Source organism: Aethalodelphis obliquidens, unplaced genomic scaffold (genome assembly GCF_003676395.1).
Source record: "Aethalodelphis obliquidens isolate GAN/ISIS:26980383/991018 unplaced genomic scaffold, ASM367639v1 scaffold65, whole genome shotgun sequence".
Lineage (NCBI taxonomy): Eukaryota > Metazoa > Chordata > Mammalia > Artiodactyla > Delphinidae > Aethalodelphis > Aethalodelphis obliquidens.
Genome location: NW_020838009.1, coordinates 7,894,609 through 7,918,224, shown reverse-complemented (window position 1 = coordinate 7,918,224; position 23,616 = coordinate 7,894,609). Strand labels below are relative to the sequence as shown.

The window sequence follows — 23,616 nt, the reverse complement described above, 5'->3', positions numbered from 1 at the left end:
TGTTTTTCCTCTACATTTTAAAATGGAAAGATTTCTCTGGCCTTTTCTGGAACCCATCAATTGATTTTCCATCAGCTTCATGTAAAACAATAAGTGAAGAAAATCTATACATTTGTTCCCAGTTGTGATCTTGCAAGTTCAAGGCAAATTGCCATGTTCAGCATCTGGGATTCATCATGTCTGCTCTGTTACCTCATCGATGGGCACACATCTTTCCCAGATGTGCAAAATAAAAGGCCTGTGAAGTTACGAGGAATGCAAAATAATAGCCATGCTCGCAACTTTCTGCGCAACCAGGTATGTGGAGATTTTAAATTGAGGGAAGGAATGCTTCTAGGTCTGGTCTATCTAAATACTTGGCATAATGCACCACTGCCACATAATGGGCCAGAGCTCCACCCTTTCACGCATGAGTAACCCAGAGTGCCTCCCCAGAAAGGAGTCTGGGTGAGAGGTTTTTTTCAAGAAAAAAAAAAAAAAGAGTAAAGCTGGAAATTGAGAGGCCATGGTTAAACTAACATTTTAGGATTATTTAAGACGTCAGTATTTGAACTCAGCTCTCCAAAGACTGCCAAGAACTGCAATCTGGAGCTTATATCAGGCCACAGGCTTAAAGTCATGGAATTCAAGGCAAATGGAAGATGTAGATCTATGTCTCTTTGACACCCCCTCCCTTCTTATAAGATTTTCCTCTAATGACCATGGAGGGTGGGAGCAATTATAACTACGCTACATAAATGGCAATTGCACTTAGAACTGTTCAAGTCTTTGATGCACTAATTTCACATCTGGGAATCCATTCTAAGGAACTATTCTTAAATACAGAAAGAAATCCTAATATGGAAAAAGATGTTTAATGTAGCGTTATTTAAGTGATGAAAAATTTTGGGGAAAAATCCTTTAAGTGAGTAGTAATAGAAAATGATCAAATATAATTTGACATGTCTACATAATTGGTTATTAAGTTGTCATGAAAATAATGTGTGTGAAGACTAGACAGTATAGAAAATGCTCATGTAATTAAGAGAATAAAGAAAATAAAGTAGTACGCATAGGCATGACCCTGCTGTGTTTAAATTTTGCATGGGAAAAAGGCTGTAAAAAAAAAATATTAAGAGCAGTTGTTTCAATGGTGATTCCAAAGGTAAAATTTCCTCCTTTTGACTTTTTGATAGTTTCAAATTCTAGGTGTTATTGTATCATGGAAAATATATACTTGTGAAAACTTTTATTTTGAATTTAAAATAATTTCGCTCTTCTTTTATCTCAAAATTTCTGTTTGTTTTCTGTCCATCTTTGCCTCCCTGGCTTAAAACCAACACCCTGCATCCTAGTCTCAAACTGGTTCTTTTTCTGTATCAGACAAAGGAAACTGGACCCACTCTGGTCTTTGCTGGAGGCTTTTCAGCTGGCTGGGGCTAGAGCATGATCTGGTTTAAGTTGAAGGAGGTGACGAGGTGGCCCTAGTCCATGCGCCCTGGCCGCTGCTCATTCTAATCATGCTATGGCTTCCCTACAACGTTTAATTATTGATGTTGATAGACAATATAAGGTCAAATATTTTATAGAACAATGATAACTGCTAGTGGGTAAAAATTGGGTACATAACTCACAAAAGTAGAGGGGAAGAAAAAGCAAAGAAAACCTTTGAAGCAAATAGATACTAGTGATAGAAGGAGCTATTTGAAGGGGGAAGAAAAACCCCAGATAACATGCCATAAAATGACAAAACTAGGACCAAATATATCCTTTTCATAATAAATATGAATGCTTTAAATCTCTCTAGGAAAATACATTTAAAACATATTTTGGCCCACAAACAAAATTAAATTTTATTCTCTTTATAAGAGCACATGCCAAACGAAATGAAAGGTCAAAAGTAAAGGATGTATACTTAAAGTTTCTGAGAGAGTAGATCTTAAATGTTCTCATGTCACCAAAAAAAAAAAAAAAAAAAAGAAAAAGAAAAAAGAAAGACAAATGAGGGGATGGAGGTGTTAACTAACCTTACTGTGTGATCATTTTGCAATATATATGTGTATCAAATCACACAGTACACCTTAAACTTATGTAATATGACACGTATGTTAATTAATCTCAATAAAGCTGGAAAAAAGAAGAGACAGGAGGAAAAGGACCAATTAGGTCATATGAAGCACATACAAACAAAATGTGGGGATACAAAAAAATTACATGTGACAAAGTAAAACAGTAAAATAACATATCTGTAGGACAGATATGTTATTTTATATGGATAAAATTCCAATCCACAAGGAAGATATGGCAGTCACAAACACAGGCAAAATATGACAGCCCTAAAATATTTAAAGGCAAACTCCCAAATGAAGGCACAACAGACATAATTATAATTGTAACAAGAGACTGTAGACGACTTCTCTCAGTCTCTGGTAAGCGAAGTAGAAGAAGTCAGGACACAGAGCATTTGAACAATAAGCTCAGAAGACTTGACTTATGAGATACATGATGGGATAATATTCGGAGACATTAATCAGTAGGCTTCTCTCCCCCTCAGTCCCCTGCCCAAGGCTCTTCTGCTCCTGCCCACACTGAGAAATGTGACACTCATGCCAGGACCAGACACAAGAGCTGCAAATACTAGATTCAAAAGCTGGCCCGACCACAAGACAGACAGATGTGAATGCACATTAGCATAGTACTCTGTGGACCAGGGAAGGGAAAGTGGAGGGGAGAGCCAAGGACTACAAGGAAAGGAACATAGGAGAACACCCAAGCCTCTGCCAGAACATGGGTCATCTGTCCAGAGTGCCAGAGACAACCACAGCATCCCTCTTTTCATTTACCTTGAAGACCACCAAGTGCCCAAAGATCCTTCAGTTTAGGGTGATGCTTGTTTGTGCTTCAGGACTCTCCCATTGGTTTCATACCATGTAGACAACTCTGTCAGATAGCCCAAGACATTTGTATACTCCTTCCCTAAACAGATCGAGGAGCTATGGGCCCTTGGGTCCTGGAGGGGTGATGGTGATGTAAAAGGCAAGCCTTGAACTGGCCAATGTGGCTCCAGCTAGCACGTCTTTGAAATCTCCCTCTGAGCTAAGAGCTTTGGTAGAACACATGCTCCTGTTACCCATGAACTGAAAAACTGTATCCTAGAAACTGAGAATACACATTATTTCAAACCTCTGTGGTACATTTATAAAATGAAACATAATAGACTATGTTAAAAAAAACCTTCAAGACATGTTATTTGACAATAGTACCACAAGTCTCAAATTTCATATATCATGAATAATAGAAATCAAACCACCTAGAAAAGATTTAAAAAATTGTCTTGAATAACATTTGGATCAAAGAGTTATTTCCTCTTTATAATTGCAATTAAAAATTTATTTAAAACACAATCAGAAGAACTATACTACATAATGAAAACAAAGTGTGAAACCAAAGCCGTACTCAGGAGGAAAATTCATAGTTTTACATGTGTTGATTATAAAACAAGAAAGTATAAAAATAAATAAAACACATTCAACTGAAAGGATTAAGGAGTTCCCAGATAAACATTCGTGGGCATTCGTGTTGCTGTTGTTTGTAGATACCTTTTTTGGCTACCTGGCATCTGAAGCTTCTTCCTATATTGGGGAAATACACCATGGTGTGGGTCTTAGACTCTAGAGCCGGGGCATAACATCTAGACTTAAGTCATCAGATGCTGCCCCCTGGAACTTTGAATCTGGAGTGAGTGCCTGAAAGAAGCAGAAACAGCTTAGCCTTCTTTCTGGTAGCCACAGCCTGAACATGTGGTGGAACCAGCACATCCCAACAAGCGCCCCTGGACATGCTGGAGATCTGACCACTCAGATTCCTAGTTCCTGCTCATCCCCCCCCAACCTGGTTCCCTACGTCCCCTGAACCTCTGGGCTGCCTGATAATCCTTCTCCAATACATTCTTTTCCAGCTTAGGATCAGTTTCTGTTGTGAATAACTTCAATCTCCTGAACAAAACAGAAGGAAGGAATGTATAATAAAGATAGAAATTAATGAGAGAAAAAAAATCTATAGCAATGATGAATAAACTCAAGAACTGAAAAAAGAATTTTATTATTTATTTATTTATTTTGGCTGCACTGTGTGGCATGCGGGATCTTAGTTCCCTGACCAGGGATGGAACCTGTGCCCCCTGCAGTGGAAGCGCAGAGTCTTAACCACTAAACCTCCAGGAAAGTCCCAAGAACTGTTTTAAACGACCAACAAAATTGGCAAACCTCTGAGTCTTATCACAGAAAAAATTAAGAAAAATCACAAATACTTTTATGAAGGAAAAACGTACATGAACGATTCTGACATTAAAAAAATGATGAGAATACACTTATAATTCTATACTTGATTAAATGAAGAGATAAATTACCAGAATTAACTGAATTGGAATATGCTATCAACCAAGGAAAAAAGGCCAAAAAGTTTTAAATAAATCACCCCCTTTCCCAAAGGGCACAGAGTCAGACTCATTTAGGGAGAAGTCCCTTCAAATCTGTTCTACTTAGACTACTCTTGGACACAGAGAAAGAAGGCAGGTGAGCCCCTTCCAGATGGCCCGGCCCCCAGCCGCCCCGCCTTAGTAGCAGTTCCTCTGGGGCAGAGCCTGCCGTTGAGTGGGGTTCAGCCTGTTGTGTGGACAGGTCATCTTGCTATGCTATTTGGACCTAGCTGTTACCACCCTCATACCTTCTAGTTACCTATCTGTGGCTGATGTCAGCTGTATGTAGGCCAGTCAAGCCCACAGCACTCATGCAAGTCATACTAATTAATCCTCTGGATGGCCGCCTTTATCTTCTTCACTAAGTTCCTTGTTTTCTCCCATATCAGAGGAAGAATGCTCCTGTTCGCACCCTCTAAAAGGAAAGTGAGGAAACAGGCACAGGGAGATGTAGTTACCAGCCCAGTCCTCACTAGGATGAAGTCAGGGATAAGGGAGTTGGGAGCTAATGGCAAAGGAGAGCCCATGTGACTTTCATCCTGGAGAAATTCAGGATGCCAGGAGTGGACGCCAGGGAACAGGTGTAAACCGGGGCTCTTGGTCATCCCAGATGGGATCTGTGGAGGGTCCAGAGAGAGGAGCTTCTTTCTTTTAGGTGAAGACTGGAGGAGGAAGAGGGTTGTATCTTTCAGTGTTAAGCGTTGCTAAGAGTGGGTTCTAGGTCTTTCGGGAGCCCTAAGGACTTTTGGAGGCCAGATTCCGCTTAGATGCTGACCTGTTGGGCACAGCTCTGACATGAAGATCAGTGGGATGCTCCAGACCCCTGGCTGGACCTCCGCGCACATGGGCGCTCCGGTCTCTCTGAAAAAGGACACTCTGTAACTGACACAACTGGTAGGAGTTACCGAGGGAGCTGGGTTCGTCCTCCGGTGAATTCCCCTGGATACAGAGCGAGCTGTTTAAGGCTCCTTGGAGATAGCTGCTCTTAATACAGTTGACAGTGGGCTCAGCGCTCTGTGGAGGCGAGCGTGGTATTTAACAAATTACCCAATAACTCTTGGGCTCCTAGAGGACCAGATTGTACGCAGAGTACCGAGTGGGGTTAAGAAGAGACAGACCAGCCGCCCACAGACTAATTCCTCCTACTGCAGGTCCTCCGTCCCGTTCCATTTCTCCCCACTTAGGCGTATTTCGGAGCGTCGCTTTTAAAAACCAGAAACCTACCGAAAATGCGCCTGAGGGAGGCGATATTGCCTATGAGCAAAAGCAGGTTTCGCACCAAGTCCCAGAAGCATAGAAAGGTGATCTCTCTCTCCCCATCCAGGGCAATCGTAATGCCACATGCATCCCGTCCAACGCCCAGCAAGCAGCCCTGTGTGGCTCTGCTCTCCGGACCCCAGGACATCCCCACGCCCAGCCTCCCAGGCCCATTTTCCCAGCAGCTCCAGTCTTCCCGGGTCTCCACGCAACAATGAAGCGTGGGCGGCCCCAGCGGCCTCATTTGCATACCGCCGCGGCTTGGCCAATGGGCTGCGCAGGGGCTTTGGAACGCAGTGTTGCCATCAGCGTGTGCGCGTGTGTGCGAGTGTGACAGCGGCTGTGGCTGTGGCCGTGGCCGTGGGAGGCTGGCCCGGGGAGCCCAGCCGCGCGGGGACCGGCCCCGGCGCCCGCTTCCCAAGCGTGTCGCGGCCGCGTGGCCCGGCAGAGCCCAGAGACCATCCAGCCCCGGCCGGGCGCCGTCGAGATGTCGGTGGCGGGGCTGAAGAAGCAGTTCCACAAAGCCAGCCAGGTAGGGAGGCATAGAGGCGAGAGGGAGGGGGACTAGGGAGCTGCGGGCCCTTCGAGGCTCCGGGGCCTTTGGGGCTCTGGCGCCCTTAGGGGCCTCTCTTAGGGCTCCATTTCTTCCCGCCTAGGCGGGCGCGGAGGTGGAGTGAGGGGCCGCCTGCTCTCTCCTCCGCTCCTTGGCGCCTCCTCCTTCCCAGCCCCCGGCCCCCAGCTCCACCCCGAGCCACTGTAATTCTGAGAGGTTCTGCGGAGGAGAGCACAGAGGTGGCGGGCCGCGGGGTTTCGGGCACAGGAGAGAGAGTGGGCGTCCCGAGGCCTGGAGGCTCCGCTTGGTGCCTCTACTGAACCCGCGCCGGGAGGTGGACCACAGAGAGTGCGGTGCCGGCCGGGCCTCCCTCCCGTTTGGTTGGGAGCCCGCGGGGCATGTCCTGCCGCTTGGGGGCGGCCGCGCGGGCGTCGGCGGATCCCGGGATGCTGTGTACTTGGCGCTCGGCTGGGCCCCGCAGCGCGTCCCGCAGCGCTCCCAGCGCGCGCCTCGAAATGGACCCCGCCCGACTGCGTCCGGCTCCCGGGCTGGGACGCTACACAGCAGTCCTTCCTCTCCCCACCGTCTTCCTGGTGTCGGCCCGGGGTTGGGCGCCAGGCTCCTGCTCGCAAAGAGCCGCCAGTCTGGTGGGGAGACACTGAGACAGACACGTAAACAAATAGTGTTAGACACACCTCCACGCACAGGGGATGCCAGATAATACAGTAGGGGCATCAGGGAGAGCTTCCCGGAGGAAGAGTCGCGTCATTTGTGAATTAAGTATGAGGAGGAATTGTGGTAGGGGGTGTGGGTGGAAAGGATAGGAGTTCTAAGCGGAGGAAACAGGAAAACCCGCAGGGCGGCATGGAGTTGGGGTGTGTGTGTGTGTGTGTGTGTGTGTGTCGACAAGCAAATTTGTATTCTAAGATTTCAGTTTCTTCTAGCTATGGCAGAGCTGACATTGTAAAATCTATCCCACACCTGCACTGCTGGATCTGTTCTACAGATTTGATTCAGAATTCACATTTCAGATGAGGTCTCATCCTGCTTCTTCCACAAATTGGTCCCTGAAATGCAGCTGGAATTGGAGGATTCTCTTCTGTCGGTCTCAGTGCTGTTCCCTCACTTGCATCCCTTCCATGAAGAAACTGGGTGGTGCTCAGTTTCCAGCTGGGGGCACTGGGTGGACAGTGCTATTGGGGTGGACAGTACTATTGGGGTGATAAGGAGTCCTGGCTGAGGAGCCAATTAGGTGACCAGGGCGATGGTGGATTCACTGTGGGATTTGAGCACTTTGAGAGGTTTGTGAGACATTCAGATGTCATTGGCCTGGGAGCCAGTGGGTGAGGCCAAGACTGGAACTACAGAGTTTGGGGGGATTTCCAGCCTAAATGGAGATTTAAAAATGTAAGTGCAAATAAAAGTGAGAAAATGCACAGTGAGCTGCACATAGACTGAAGGGAGCACCAACATTTAGGGGCAATGTTTAGGCCAGGACTTGATAAACAGTAACCACTCAATAAATATTTATTAAATAAGTGAAACTTTTGGGATGGAGGAGCACAGGAAGGAGAGAGAGAACTAGTACAACGCAGGAGAGTGGAGTGTCATGGAAACCTAGAGAGGTGGGTGCATTTAAAGGTGGGAACAGTCAGCAAGTGCTGCTGTGAGCTCAGTACTGAGGGGTGGGCAGCCTGGAGGCGAGTGCAGCTGTGGTCAGGGCAGTGTCAGCGTACTTGCTGGCTTACTTAGCACTTGCAAGGAACTAAGCTCTTTTGAAAAATATTCTTTTTTTGGATATGGACTTCATGGGAGCATATCTCAGAGATGAGCAAGACACAGCTCTTGGATGATTGAAATTGGTTTCTAACCACTAACCAGAGTGAATGGTTGAAATCCCAGGAAGTTATTGGCATTGGTGAAATAATGTGCTAGTGATGAGGTCATTTAGTTTAACTACCCATAATCAGCCCATTAAAAAAGAAATGAGCAGAAGGTCTAATTTAGCCTTTTTTTGGTGTGAACTGAAATCCTTTGTGACTTTATCTGAAAAGAAAGACATCACAGATTTTCTCTGGGCTTCATTTTGTGGTCAAAGTGCCCAATAGATACATTTTTATCTGTTCTGGGGGTCTTTCTCAGAAATCTTGCAATATGACAGATTTGGTGGAGAAATTAGACCAGGCTTAATATAATAAGAGGGAGCACAATAAAAAAAAATGCCAGATGTTCTTCTCAGACAACATTTTCACAGCAGTTTTTAATTCATGAAGAACTTTCCTAGGCAGGGGAAAGGGAGTCTGGATGATGTCAATGGCTTAATACTTCCCAGGGATCCAGGACTGGCCCTGCCACTGACTAGCTCTGTGACCTGGGGAACGTGACTTAACCCATCTGGATGTTAGTTTTCTCTCTGTATAATGAATTAGAGGATTTAGAAGCCATGTCTCTGTTCTAAAATTGATTGTGGTGATGATTGCACAACTTTGTGAATATACTAAAAACCATTGAATTGTATACTTTAAGTTGTGACTTGTGTGGTATAAATTATATCTCAAGAAAATACATATCGGGCTTCCCTGGTGGCGCAGTGGTTGAGAGTCCACCTGCCGATGCATGGGACACGGGTTCGTGCCCTGGTCTGGGAAGATCCCACATGCCGCGGAGCGGCTGGGCCCGTGAGCCATGGCCGCTGAGCCTGCGCGTCCGGAGCCTGTGCTCCGCAACGGGAGAGGCCACAACAGTGAGAGGCCCGCGTACCACACACACACACACACAAAAAGTACATATCTATCTATATATGTATCTATATAATATATCCCAGTTCTGATTCACTTAAAGTATTTCAGAGAAAGACAAAGATTATAAAGTGGACCTTTTACAAATAAGGGTACCAGTACCATGACAAATTGAGATGATTTTTCTCAATGATAGGCAAGGTAAAATAGCTTATAACTTCCTGGTTACCTGTCCTTCTTTCTTGATACCTTACCTATCTCTGCAGGAAAAAAAAAAAAATCCCCTTACTTTACAGAGAACGAAGAATTGTAAACCCCAGGGATTCTGCATCATTTTGGCAACATGTGGAGACTAACAGGAAAGAGGAGGAAATCAAGTAAAATGAGAAGGGTACAAGTTGAGTGAATAACGAGATTTAATTAATCCTTTCCTTCAGCATTTGGGATTATAACCCAGGTGTCCCAAGATCGTAATTAAATACCTTTCTTCTCTTGAAAAGGTTTCTTTGTTTTTAAATGGTGTATTTTTTTTTAAATAAAATTTTTTTTATTTATTTATTTTTGGCTGCATTGGGTCTTCGTTGCTGCACATGGGCTTTCTCTAGCAGCAAGCGGGGGCTACTTTTCATTGCAGTGTGCGGGCTTCTCATTGCGGTCGCTTCTCTTCTTGTGGAGCATGGGCTGTAGGTGCTCGAGCTTCAGTAGTTGTGGCACACGAGCTCAGTAGTTGTGGCGCATGGGCTCTAGAGTGCAGGCTCAGTAGTTGTGCTGCACGGGCTTCAGTGCTCCGCGGCATGTGGGATCTTCCCGGACCAGGGCTCTAACCCGTGTCCCCTGCATTGGCAGGTGGATTCTTAACCACTAGGCCACGAGGCAAGTCCCTGAAAAGGGTTCTTAATCGAGTGGTTTACTTTTCTACTGGTAGGGATGCAGCTTGAGTTATTAGAGATAAATACAAATAGCTTAGAGATGGCATTGTGGTTTCTTGTTAAGCATTCTGCCTGACCAATAAAAATATAACTTACAATAATGATATGTCACCACTCATTGATTTGTATTAATTATGTTTATTTCATCATAATTTTCTTGACAGCATTTATTGTTGGTGTAGGATGCTTAGGCCACGTCTGTGCTTGCGCTGACCTGGATGCTATGCTAATAGCCAGATTTATTCCCTTTATGGACTTCTAGGAGCCTTATTCCCCATCCCATGAAAGCTTAGTTTTATTCTTTCCTCTTATTCTTCTCTCCCCTAACTAACCAGCTGGCGATGACACAGGACACTTGTGGGCTTCATGTTAAATTTACTTCTTTTTGCCCTTATGTAGCAGTGCCCTTTCATGTGACCCAGGAACACAGTAGGGAATGGGGAGCCCCTAACAAAGTTTTTTTTGTAACCTTCCCCCCCTTCTCTTTTGATGCATTAATCAGAAAAATGATGAGTGGTCATAAGGGGCCAAAACATTCTCCCTGTAATGACTAAATGCACAGGCTGACCCTTTAGGGGTAAGCACTTCAGAGAAGGATATTCTTTGCAAATTATGAGAATCTCTAGGGAGGCAGTGAATGTCTCTTGTTTCACTTTCTCCTTAGAGATAAAGAAAAATGCACTTTGCAAAATCCATAATGATTAATTTTTTTTTACTTAGATGCATCAGAAAATGTATTAAGCTAAAACATGCTTGCTCCTTTCCACATAGACTGCTTGATAAATTAATCCATAAATCTATGTGTTATCCATATATTTTTAACTCAGGGTGCTAGAGTAGATGCTCAAACTAAATTAGTTTTAATTTTTTTAATATCTGAAGAACACACTATAATCCAAGCATTTCTTACCACTGATGCCTTTTCTCTAAAGTAACTGTAATTGAGGCTATCACTTGGAATTTGATTAAAAATGCATTTAAAAGCAGGGATTTTTTTTGTGTGTGTATGTACTATTCTTTTCAGATTCATTTTTCAACTTTCCTAACAAACTGACTAGAAGTTACATTTCCCAGCGTTAAGTGTGTGTGGGGGTGTATCATGTGTATTTGGGGGACGCTATCATTGGCATGCTTTACCCAGAAAATAAAACTGCTGATAAGCAGAACTGATACACGATTTTATTTGGCTAAATAATAAGTGAATTTATTCTGGAGAGTTTACGTCAGCCAAATGTGGATAGCTAGATTTTCTTTTTCACTAGAAACCTGGGAAAGTGTTGAGTTGGGGGGAAGGGGCTGGAGGAAGCGCTGGGGATGATTGAGAAGGCGTTGTTGCAATTCTAACTCTTGGAGTTCTTCTGTGAGATGCCTTCCGGATGAGCTCTTCCCTTGCAATTCCCAGGGTCATCCCATGTTTTTACTGCAGCACCAGCAGCAGTGACTTTCCTGAGCCCAGTGTTGTTCCTTCTGACTTTGTAATTCATTGGATAATGGTGTCTTTCCCACCGGCATTGGCTAAATCTTTCTCAAACACTGATGTCACCAAGTGCTTTGCCTGATCGAATCATCCTGTCAGTGGTAGAAGCTGCTGCTATTTCAGGCTGGATGACTTGGGTACTCCCTACTCATGAACCTGATATCTGAGTCATATCTCCTCATCCACGTCTGTGTTCTTTCTTCCTTATGGGCCACAGTTCAGAAGTCTGGTGGGACCTGTCAGCTAATGCGTGGGTGCTCCTCTGTTTCTCCCAGCGTAACAAGGACAGGGTACACCTGGCTGGTCTCTGCACTCTGCTTTGGACCCTGTCTCCTCTCATTTTCTCAGGGATTTTGCTCCTGTTGCATCTCTCTTCTGCACTATATTTTCTTCTTTCCTGGATCATTTCCATCGGCATATGGAATGCTCTCTAGTACTGCTGCAGGAAGGGCGACCCCTTCCACGGCCCGAGAGTGGGCTCTTTTCTAACCCTCAGAAATGAATTGTTGGAGGAGACACTCATGCTGACAATGCTGGAGACTTTATTGGGAAGGGGCGCCTGGGTGGAGAGCAGAGGGTAAGAGAACCTGGAGGACTGCTCTGCCACGTGGCTTGCTATCTCGGGTTTTATTGGATGGGGTTAGTTTCCGGGTCGTCTCTGGCCAATCATTCTGACTCAGGGTCCTTCCTGGTGGTGAGCGCATCGCTCAGCCAAGATAGATTCCAGCGAGGGGGTTTCTGGGAGGTTGGAAGGACATATGGACTGGTGTCTCCTCTCTCCTTTTGACCTTTCCTGAATTCTTCCAGTTGGTGGTGGCTTGTTAGTTCCATGTTCCTTACCAGGACCTCCTGTTGTAAGATAACTCATGCAAGTGGTTACTATTGGGCCTGGCCAGGGTGGGCCGTTTCAGTCAGTGGTTCCCCTATCGCCTATCTGATAAAACAGTATCGCCTATCTCATAAAAAAGAAAGGAAAAAAATCCTTCCTTGATCCGAGATCCTGCTTCACCTCCATCCTATTTCTTCTCTCCCCTTCCCAGCAAAAGGTACTGAGAAAGTTTTTTGTTGCCCCGTTTCTACTTTCTCATCTCCCATTCTCTTCTCAACCCATTCCAGTTGACTTTCCTCTCCATCTGTCTGAGACCACCTTACCTAGGTGGTGATTGACCTACCTCCAAGTTGCCAAATTGGATGGGCACTTCCCCGTCTGATTCTCAGCAGCCTTTGACCCAGCGGACCATTCTCTGCTTACAACTCCTTCTACACTTGTGCGGTTTTCCTCTGGCTTTAGTGCCTGTTGCCTCAGATCTCCTTTAATGGCTCCTTCTTGTCCCCTTGAAAACTTAAGTCCTAGAGTGCCCCAGGGCTCTGGCTTGGAGTAATTCCCCTTTTTCTTAGCCTTGCACTCCGCCAAGGTGTTTTGTCCAGCCTTATGGAATTATACATGATCTATATGTTCATTGCTCTCTAAATTATATTTCTAGCCCAGACACTCCTCCTGAACACAGACCCATAACAAACTCGTAAGTCTAACTGCCTACATCACCTCACCTCTTGGATATTTAAAAGGTTGTCAAATTTAAGATGTCCAAACCTGAACTCTTTACTTTTCATCACCCCAAACTGTTTTCCTGCTGGTGGTTTCTATTTCAGTCAGTTGTTCAACTGCTCAAGTAAAGTAAGACAAAAACAAGATTCATCTTTGATTTTTTTCTTTCTCTTATTTCTAATTCATCAGAAAGTACTTCCTCTTGGTTCTACTTTAAAAATGTATCCCTCATTCACTTTACCTCTTTCTGGCTCTGCTACTACTATCCTTGTTCTATCACCTCTTGCTCGCATGGTTGCTGGAACCTCCTCACCAATTTCCAGACCTTTCTTCCTACCAGGTACAATCCATTTACCCACAGTGACCTGAATGCTCTTCTAAAAATGTATCTCAGACTATGTCATTCTGTTAATGTAATTTAGACTGCTTACAAGTCTTCAGTGCTTCAGTGGCTTCCAGTTGCTTTTAGAATAAAAGCCCAACTTCCTCCTCTGGCCTGTGAAGCCTCACATAACTTGGCCTCTCCCTTCCCTCTCCTGCTGCTGTTCAGCCACGCTGGCCTCTCTTTGTTCCTTTGATGTGCTAAGGTCTTCTTTTCGTTGGGCCTTTGCCAGAGCTGTTTCCTCCGCCTTGCATGCCTTTCCTCTAGATCTTTGCAAAGTGTTTCCTTATTGTCATTTAGATCATAGCACAGATTACAGGCCACTTTGCCAGAGAAGTCTTCCCTGACCACCCAATTCAAATAGGCATGTGCCCTCTCTATCACACTGCTTAACTTTTAAAAAACTGTATGATAAATATTTTGGTATTTTGATGACTGAGTTCAGTACAATTGGCTTCCTTTATAATCCCATGTATTTTTAAATTGAACTTTTTTATTTTGAGATAGTTGCAGATTCACATGCAATTGAGAGAAAGAATGCAGATACTTATGCCCTTTGCCCAGATTTTTCCATCTTGCAAAACTATAGTACATTATCACAACCAGGATATTTACATTTACATTATCTAATACATGGATATGGTATATCTCTCTATGTATTTTGCTCTTTGATTTATTTCATCAGGATTTTGTAGTTTTTAGCATACATGTCCTGTACATGCTTTGTTAAATTTACACCTGTGACCTTGCTGAGCTCATTTATTTACACAATACAGAACAGATTCATCACCATAAGGATCATGAATGTTGCCCTTTTATGGCCTTGCCCACTCCTCTTCTGCCCCCACCTGCTCTGTAATGCCTGACAACCACTAATTTGTTCTCCTTTCTATAATTTTGTCATTTCATAAGTGTTATATAAATGGAACCATATAGTCTGTAACCTTTTGGCTTGGATTTTTTATCTCAGCGTAATACTGTAGAAGTTCATCCAGGTTGTTGTATGTATCACTAGTTTGCTCCTTTTTTAAAAAAATAAATTTATTTATTTATTTATTGTTTTTAATTTTTGGCTGCGTTGGGTCATCATTGCTGCACGTGGGCTTTCTCTAGTCGCGGTGAGTGGGAGCTACTCTTTGTTGCGGTGCACAGGCTTCTCATTGCGGTGGCTTCTCTTGTTGCGGAGCATGGGCTCTAGGCACGAGGGCTTCAGTAGTTGTGGCGTGCAGGCTCAGTAGTTGTGGCTCCCGGGCTCTAGAGCTCAGGCTCAGTAGTTGTGGCACACGGGCTTAGTTGCTCCATGGCTTGTGGGATCTTCCCAGACCAGGACTCGAACCTGTGACCCCTGCATTGGCAGGTGGATTCTTAACCACTGTGCTACCAGGGAAGTCCAATAGTTTTCTCCTTTTTATTACAGATATCGGTTTGTTTAACCATTTACCTGTTGAAGGACATCGGGATTGTTTCCAGTTTGGCTCTTAGGAATAAAGCTGCTATAAATATTTATGTACAGGTTTTTATGTGAACATAACTTTGCATTTCTCTGGGTTGAATGCTTAGGAGTGCAGTTGTTAGATCACGTGGTAGTTACATGTTTAGTATTTTAGGAAACTTTCCCTCTTTTCTAGAGGGACTATCATTTTATATTCCTACCAGTAATGTATGAGGGTTCCAACTTTTCCACATCCTCTCTCGGATTTATTGTCTATTTTTTATTCTAGCCATTCTATTAGATGTATGGAGTTACGTCATTGTGTTTTACTTTGCATTTCACTAATTGCTAATGGTTGAACAACTCTTCATGTACTTATTTGCTTTCTGTATCTCCTCTTAGGTGAAATGTCTGTTCACATCTTTAGCCCATTTTTAAATTGGCATTTTTTTTTAACTGTTGACTTCTGAGAATTCTTTATAATTTCTTAGGGTATCCTCCTTGGTTGGATGTATGGTTTGCAAATATTTTCTCCCAGTCTGTAGATTGTCTTTTCATCTTCTTTCACAGAGCAAAACTTTAAAATTTTGATGAAATGCAGTTTGAGAATTTCTCCTTTTATTGATCATGTTTATGGTATCGAAGAACTCTGCCTAGTCCAAGATCTTGAAGATTTTTTATGTTTTTTTCTAAAAGTTCTACGGTTTTGTGTTTTACATTTAAGCCTGTTGTCCATTTTGAGTTAATTTTTTATAGGGTATGACTTAGGTTGAAGGTCATTTTTTTTTTTTTTTGGTTTATGAGTGTTTTTTTACCCCAGCACCATTTGTTGAAAAGGTTATCCCTCCTCCATTGAATTGTTTTTGAACCTTTGACAAAATCAGTTGGGCATACTTGTGTGGATCTATTCATGCCTTCTCTATCCTATTCCACTGATCTATCCCTTGGCCAATAGCACCCAGTCTTGACTGTCACTACATGATGTCTTGAAATCAGACTGATTCTTTCCACATTATTCTTCTTTCTCAAAATTGTTTTAGCTGTTGTAGCTCCTCTGTCTTTCATATATATTTTAGAATAATCGTATCTATATCTACAAAAAATATTTCTGGAATTTTTATAGGAATTGGACTAAAACTGTGTATCAGTTTAGAGAGCATTGACATGACTCCTATGTTGAATCTTTAGTGTAGAAGGCCTGTACATGCTTCATTAAATTTACACTTGTGAACTTGCTGAATTCATTTATTAGTTCTGGGAGGGATTTTTTTTGTGAGGGGGTTGTTTGTTTTGTGTTTTTTGGTATATTCCTTGGAAATTTTTTTGTGAACAATCATGTCACCTGTAAATAGGGACAGTTTTAGTTCCTTCTTTACGTTTTATATGCCGTTTATTTACTCTTTTTTTGGCCTATTTCACTGGCTGGAACTTCCGGCATTATTTTGAATGAGCGTTGACAGTGGAATCCTTGCCTTGTTCCCCACCCTTACGGAAAGGCTTTCAGCCTTTCACTATTAAGAGTAATGTTAGCTATAAATCTTTCGTGGATGCTTTTTAACACGTTGAGGAAGTTCTCTAATTCTATTATTTCTGAGTGTTTTTTAAATCATGAATAGGTGTTGAATTTTGTCAAAGGCTTTTTCTACATCAGTTTATATGATTATGTGTTTTTTTTCTTCTTTAGCCTGTTAATATGGTGGATTACATTAATTGATTTTTGAAAATTGAACTAGTTGGGTGTGCTTAGAATAAAACCCACTTGATCATGGTGTATATTTCTTCTTCTTCTTCTTATATATTGATGAATTAATTCTATTTGCTAATGTTTTGCCATGGATTTTTGTTTCTGTATTTTTGGGATATTGGTCTTTATTTTTCGTACTGTGTTTGTCTAGTTTTAGTATCAGGTAATACTACTTTAATAAAATGAATTGGGAAGTGCTTACTCTTCTGTTTTCTGGAAGAGATTATGTAAAATTGATGTTAATTCTTTTTTAGACATTTAGTAGAATTTTCCAGTGAAAACATCTGGGCTTGGAGATTTCTCATTTGGGAGTTTTGTTAGTTTGTGTTTTTTAAGGATTGGTCCATTTCATTTAGGATAACTCTCCACACATATCAGACTTATGTGTGGAGAGTTATTCATAGTATTCCCCTCTTCATCATTATCATCAGTTCCCTTATTACATGTGTATAGGGTCTCTTTGACTTTTGATATTGGTAATTTCATGCCTTCTCCCTTTATCTTTGTTAGTCTTGCTAGAGGTTTGTCAGTTATATTGATCTTTTCAAAGAACCAGTTCATTATTTCATTTTCCCCAGTGTTTTGCCGTTTTCAATTTCATTGATTTCTGCTCTTATTTTATTATTTCCTTCCTTTTACTTGCTTGGGTTTATTTTGTTCTCTTTATAGGTTCTTGAGGGAAGCAGACTATTGATTGGAAACCTTTTCTCTTTTCTAACGTATGCAGTGAAGGCTATATATTTTCCTCTCAACACTGTTTTAGTTGTATTTCACTAACTTTGATATGTTGTATTTTAATTTTCATTCATTCAGTGTACATTTTGACTTCCCTTGAGACTTTTCTTTGATCCACGATTGTTTATGGTGTTTGTAATTTTTCCTGTTTAACCCTGTTTTTGATTTCTAGGTTGATCCCAATGTCATTAGAGAATACATTCTATATGATTTTGACTTTTAAAAATTTTGTGAGGTTTATTTTATGGCTCAAAATGTGGTCTGTTTTGTTATATGTTCTGAAGGCACATGAAAATAGTGTGTATATGCTGTTGTTGGGTGGAATATTCTGTAAATATTGATTAAATCCTATTGGTCAATAGTGTTGTTGAATTCAATATACTTATTGGTTTTCTGTCTAGTTCTTTTAATTGTTGAGAGAAGTCTCCAAATATAATTATCTATAATTATATCTATTGTCTATATTTTCTTTCATTGCTGTCAGTTTTACCATTGCATAATTTGCAGTTCAAGTGTTTGGTAAATACACATTTAGGGTTTCTGTGTCTACTTGGTAGATTTACCCTTTTAAATTCATTATCATTATTTAATGTCCCTCTCTGTCTCTGCTAATTTTATGTGCCCTGAAGTCTACTTTATCTGATATTAATATAGCTAATCCTGCTTTCTTTTGGTTAATGTTTGCATGATATGTATTTTTTCATTCTTTTACTTTTAACCTGCATATATTGCTTTACTTGAAGTGAGTTTCTTGTGGACAGCATATAGTTGGATCATGGTAATTCACTGCACCAATATGTCTTTTAATTGGTGTTTTTATACCATTTACATTTAATGTAATTATATGTTAGGGCTAAAGGCTACCTTTTTTTTGCTTGTTTTCTGTTTCTTGTCTTTTTTTCCTTGCCTTCTTGTGTGTTACTTGAATTTTTTTAGAATTCTATGTATAACATTTTTGAGTGTACAGGTTTCTCCCACTATCCAAAGTAGAATGTTCCTATGAAACCTTTCATAAGCGGAAATGGAGTAAAGTAGAGACGCAATTACCTTAGCACACATCTTGCTAAGAGATGCATAAACTAAATTGAGGTAAACTACATATGCTGACAGATACAGTTCAAAGCTCAGCTTGATATTGAGATGTTGAGTATAGTTCCCAGGGATTGAGCTTAGTGGTGCCACTCTTGCTGCTATTGATTTTCTGTCTGGATGATCTGTCCATTGATGTAAGTGGGTTGTTAAAGTCCCCTACTATTATTGTGTTACTATCAATTTCTCCCTTTTTGTTTGTTAATATTTGCTTTATGTATTTAGTTGCTTCTATGTTGGGGATACACACACACACACACAAGTGTTATATCTTCTTGTCGAATTGATCCCTTTATCATTCTGTAATGTCCTTCTTTATCTCATGTTACAGTCTTTGTTTTAAAGTCTATTTTGGTCCAAGTATTTCTTCCCCAGCTTTCTTTTTTATTTCCATTTGCATGGAGTAACTTTTTCCATCACTTCACTTTCAGGCTGTGTGTGTCTCTAGATCTGAAGTGAGTCTCTTGTAGGCAATATATATATGGGTTATATTTTTATATCCATTCAGCCACTCTATATCTTTTGATTGGAGCATTTAGTCCATTTACATTTAAAGAAATTATTGATTAGGTATGTACTTACTGCCATTTTGTTAATTGTTTTCTGTTTCTTTTGGTAGTTCTTTTGTGTTCCTTTCTTCTTCATTTGCTTTTTTCCCTTATGATTTGATAACTGTTCGATTGTTATGTCTGGATTCCTTTCTCTTTTTTGTGTTTTTATTACAGATTTTTGATTTGTGGTTACCCCAAGGTTTCTATATAACAACACATATATATATGTGTATACATGATTATTTTAAGTTGGTGATCTCTTAAGTTTGAATGCATTCTAACAACCCTGCATTTTTACTCCCCCTCACCCCACATTTAATGTTTATGACTTCACATTTACATCTTTTTGTTCATCTTTTACCTACTTATTGTGGATATAGATGATTTTACTACTTTTGTCTTTTAACCTTCCGACAAAGTGGCTGATCTACTACCTTTGTTGTATATTTGCCTTTACCATTGACATATTTCCTTTCATAATTTTCATATTTCCAGTTGTGGTCTTTTCTGCTTAGAGAAGTCCCTTTAACATTTCTTGTAAAGCCAGTTTAGTGATGCTGAACTCTTTTATCTTTTACTTGTCTGTAAAACTCTCTGTATCTCCTTCAAATCTGAGTGATAGCCTTGCCTGGTAGAGTATTCTTGGTTTTAGGTTTTTTCCTTTCATCACTTTAAATATATTATGCCACTCCCTTCTGGCTTGCAGAGTTTCTGCTGCAAGGTAGCTGACAAGTGTTATGTGAGTTCCCTTTTATGTGACTTGTTGCTTTTCCTTGCTGCTTTTAAGATTCTCTCTGTCTTTAATTTTTTCCATTTTAATTATAACGTGTCTTGCTGTGAATCTCTTTGGGTTCATCTTGTTTGGGACTCTTTGTGATTCATGGACCTGGATGTCTGTTTCCTTTCCCAGGTTAGGGACGTTTTTCAGCTATTATCTCTTCAAATAAGTTGTCTGTCCCTTTCTCTCTCTCTTCTCCTTTTGGGACCCTTAGAATGTGAATGTTAGTATGCTTGATATTGTCTCAGAGGTCTCTTAAACTATCCTCATTAAAAAAAAATTTTTTTTTCTTTTCAGCTTGGGTGATTTCCACTATTCTGTCTGCCAGTTTGGTGATCCGCTCCTTTGTATCATTCACCTGCTGATTATTTCTAGTATATTTTTTATTTCAGTTGTTGCATTCTTCAGCTTTGTTTGGTTCTTCTCTATATTTTCCAGCTCTTTGTTAAACTTCTCACTGTGCTCATCCATTCTCCTCCCAAGTTCACTGGGCATCTTTATGATCATTACCTTGAACTCTTTATCGGGTAGATTGCTTATCTCCACTTCACTTAGTTCTTCTTCTGGGGTTTTATCTTGTTTCTTCATTTGGAACATATTCCTCTGTCACCTCATTTTGCCTATTTTTATTTCTACGTATTAGGTAGGCTGGTTATTTTTCCTGATCCAGAGAAATGGCCTTATGTAGGAGATGTCCTATGGGGCTCAGTAACACACTCCCTTCTGGCCACCAAAGCTATATGCTCTAGCAGTGCCTTCTGTGTGGACTGAGTGGGCCCTTCTGTTGAGACAGGGCTGACTACTGTGGGTACACTTGTAGGTGGGACTGTCCCCTGGGCTGGTTGGCTTCCAGGCCCTGCCTCATGTGGATGCTGCTGGCCTGCTGGTAGGTGGGGCCAGGTCCTGGCATGGCTGGCTGAGGGTCCTGGGGGTCCCGGGGCTGGTACCAGCTGGCTGGTGGGTGGGTAAGCCCCAGTGCTAATAGGCTAGAAGGAGGGCTCCAACCTGGTGCTTGCCAGCATCTGTGCCCCCAAAGGGAATCCTAGTTGCCTCCTGCTTCTCTGGGAGGCTCTCCAAGGTCAGAAAGTGAGTCTGACCCAGGCTCCTTTCACATTATTACCTCTGCATTGCGTCTCAGGACATGTGAAATTTTGCATGAGCCATTTAAGAGTGGAGTCTGTTTTCTGTAGCCCTCTGGCTCTTCTGTATGCAAACCAGTTGTTCTGGGGCTTGTATTCCCAGTGCAGGACCCCCAGGCTGGGGAACCCAATGTGGGGCTCAGACCCCTCACCCCTAGGGTAAAACCTTTGCAGGTATAATTATCCTCCTGTTTGTGGGTTGCCTAGCTGGGGGTGTGAGTCTTGACTGTGCCATGTCTCTGCCCCTCCTACCTGTCTCACTGTGGCTCCTTCTTTACGTCTTTAGTTGTGGAAAACCTTTTTTGATAGTCTTCAGGTCATTCTCATCCATAGTTGCTCTGTAAATAGTGGTAATTTTGGTGTGCCCGTGGGAGGAGGTGAGCTCAGGGTCTTTCTACTCCGCCATCTTGGCCATACTCTCATGACGGTAGGATTTTTTAAATTGAAACTCTGGCATTTTAGGTATTATTTTATGAGACTCTGGATCTTGTTTAAATTGTCTGTTTTTACTGGCTTTCTTTCCCACTGCCTTGGCAAGGAAAGGTGGTGGCATTGCCTTGTCACTTCCCAGTGAGAGTAAATGTCCAAGTTGCTCACTTAGACTGTTGACATCCAGGGTTTGTGCCCCCTTATTGCTGTGTGGGAGCGGGAGTTCTGACACCTCAGTAGGCTTGTGCTGATACCTCTCTGGCTGGGATAGGTAGAAATGCCTTGTAGCTGTTTCCCATGTGGCCTCAACTCACACCATGGGCGGGGGGTGGCCTCATTACCACAGGGTGGTGGTAGAAGTCCTGATTCTCCACGAGGCCTCCTCTGATACAGCCCAGGAAGGAGGGTGAGAGGGTGCCTTACTTGTGGGAGTGGAGGTCCAGGCTCCCCCACATGTTGTCCACTGACATGGAAGGTGTGTGCAGGGTGGAGCTTGTTGCTACCTGGTGGGGATGAAAGTACTGGCTTCCTACTTGACTTTCTCTGGCACCATCCAGGGGAAGAGAGATTGCGGGGGTGGGGGTCACCTCATTATAACTTGGCAGAGGTGCAAGTTCCCCCATTCCACTCATCCTTTGCTAGTGTGGATGGGGGTAGGGGTCACAGCTCTTTCTGGGGCGTTTGGAGTAGAGCTGGAGTAGAGCGGGTATTATCTAAACACTTCTGTCTTGCTAGACTGCTCCTTGCATGATCCTTTGGCTGGAGAGAGCAGGCCTTTATTGAGGTTACTTATTTATTTATTTTCCTGCATCTGTTGGTATTTCCAGGTTGCTGCTATCTCAGCTCCAAGTCTTGGATGTATGAGGGAAAAAGAAAACTCAGGAAGCTCACCACTGTGTCATTTCTTGGGCCCTGAGGTGCCTACTCAGTGTGCCTCCTTCTTTCCACCTGTCAGGGCCTTCTTGGGTTTGTGTTATATATAATGCCCAGGATTTTGGTGGTAGTTAGTGGGAGGAATAGAGAAAAGTATATGTACTCCATCTTCCCTGAATCAGAAGTCCTTTGAGTTACCCAGATAAAATCCCTTCCTAGCAGGTATGACTGTCCGGTCATTTCTTGTCCTGGTTGTCCCTCATGGCATCCTAAGCCTTGTGAACGCTGCATGGAGCCATCTGCTGATGTTGAATGAACATTCAGCAAGTTGTCAGCATTGGAACCTGGATGGCTGCTTCTGTTGAACTCCAACGTATTGTCTGCCTGGATGCTCTTGATTTGGGGGGAGGAATGTGCAAAATCCAGATGTTTTAAATGAAGTTTCCTAGTTTTGAAATATTGGCAATTAATTTAAAGTTTTAAAAACCTCTGCAGGCCAAAAGAAACACATGTGATGAATTAACATGGTCCATTGCCAAATGGTTGGCGACGTTTTTTAAAACGTCTTAGACTAGCACATATTGCTGAAACGGTTCATAGGCAGGTTGACATCTCCTCTGGTTTGAATAGTAGAAGGATGATTCCTGGTCGCCTGTGGTGTTGCCAGTACTTGCTCAGGAGATAAATATGGTTTCTGTAGAGACAGCTCTTGGCTTTTCGCCTGGGACTGTTCCTGGAAACCTTGTTGGAAGGCAGATTGGATGGAACCGAGTTGAGCATTCGCCCATGTGCTGTTGTGTTAGGCTCTCTTTGAAGGAGCTTGGCCAGCGTAATGTGGGAACTGTGGAATGATCAGGTGTGAGGGCAGAGAGCTGTCTAGTCATGATACGAATTCAGCGGTGCTGAGTGGGCAGAGCAGTAGAAGGCAGGCTTTGAAGTGAGTGGGCAGCCTCACACGACTGTGGGAACATGGGCAAGAAATGAGGGGGAGCGAGCCCTTTGCTCATAGTGACCTATTTGGGACTATTTTGAGAAGAGGATGCAAGAATAGGTAGTTTCTAGAATACTCTAAGGCAGATGGGAGCTCTTCCCTGGTGCTGTCATTGAGCCTTCAGACCTCATAAGTAAAAGTTATGTATCTTAAGACAGAATTTGATAAATTTTATGTAACTCGTAAAATCTGCTTAACAAAAGTTAAACAACATCCTTGAATTTTATTTATCCTGGATCCCTGCTATTCAAATTGATGTCTTAGATGAAGTGCTTTTTCCAAGAAAAGACTGAATCGTTGTCTAAACCTCGTGGTCATGTCTCTTCAAGGGTTGAGTTCTCAATAGGATGGCACGACATCCAGGACTAGGAGTAGTGTTAACAGTCAGCACGTAATGCAGAAATTTCAGAGTGAAACGACCTATATGATTCCATAATTTGGCCATAAATAGCAAAGACTTAGACCCTTGGGAGCTCAAAGCCCATAACTCACTTTTTTTTTTTTTTTTTTTTTT

At 42.3% G+C, this 23,616-nt stretch overlaps 1 protein-coding gene across 7 annotated transcripts in view; it reads left to right on the top strand.

The window, feature by feature from the left end:
- SH3GL3 (SH3 domain containing GRB2 like 3, endophilin A3) overlaps positions 1–23,616 on the top strand; it is a 285,361-nt gene that overhangs the window by 132,757 nt on the left and 128,988 nt on the right. For 4 of the 7 annotated variants that reach the window (XR_003429226.1, XM_027089209.1, XM_027089208.1 and 1 more), the window contains exon 1: positions 4,335–6,245. The exons of the other annotated variants lie outside the window; for them this stretch is intronic. Coding sequence is in view for 2 of the 4 variants with exons in the window: in XM_027089208.1 (XP_026945009.1) it covers positions 6,201–6,245 (45 nt within the window). In the remaining 2 variants the exon portion in view is untranslated. Of the gene's footprint in view, positions 1–4,334; positions 6,246–23,616 lie in introns of those variants that run through there. 7 annotated transcript variants of the gene reach the window in all.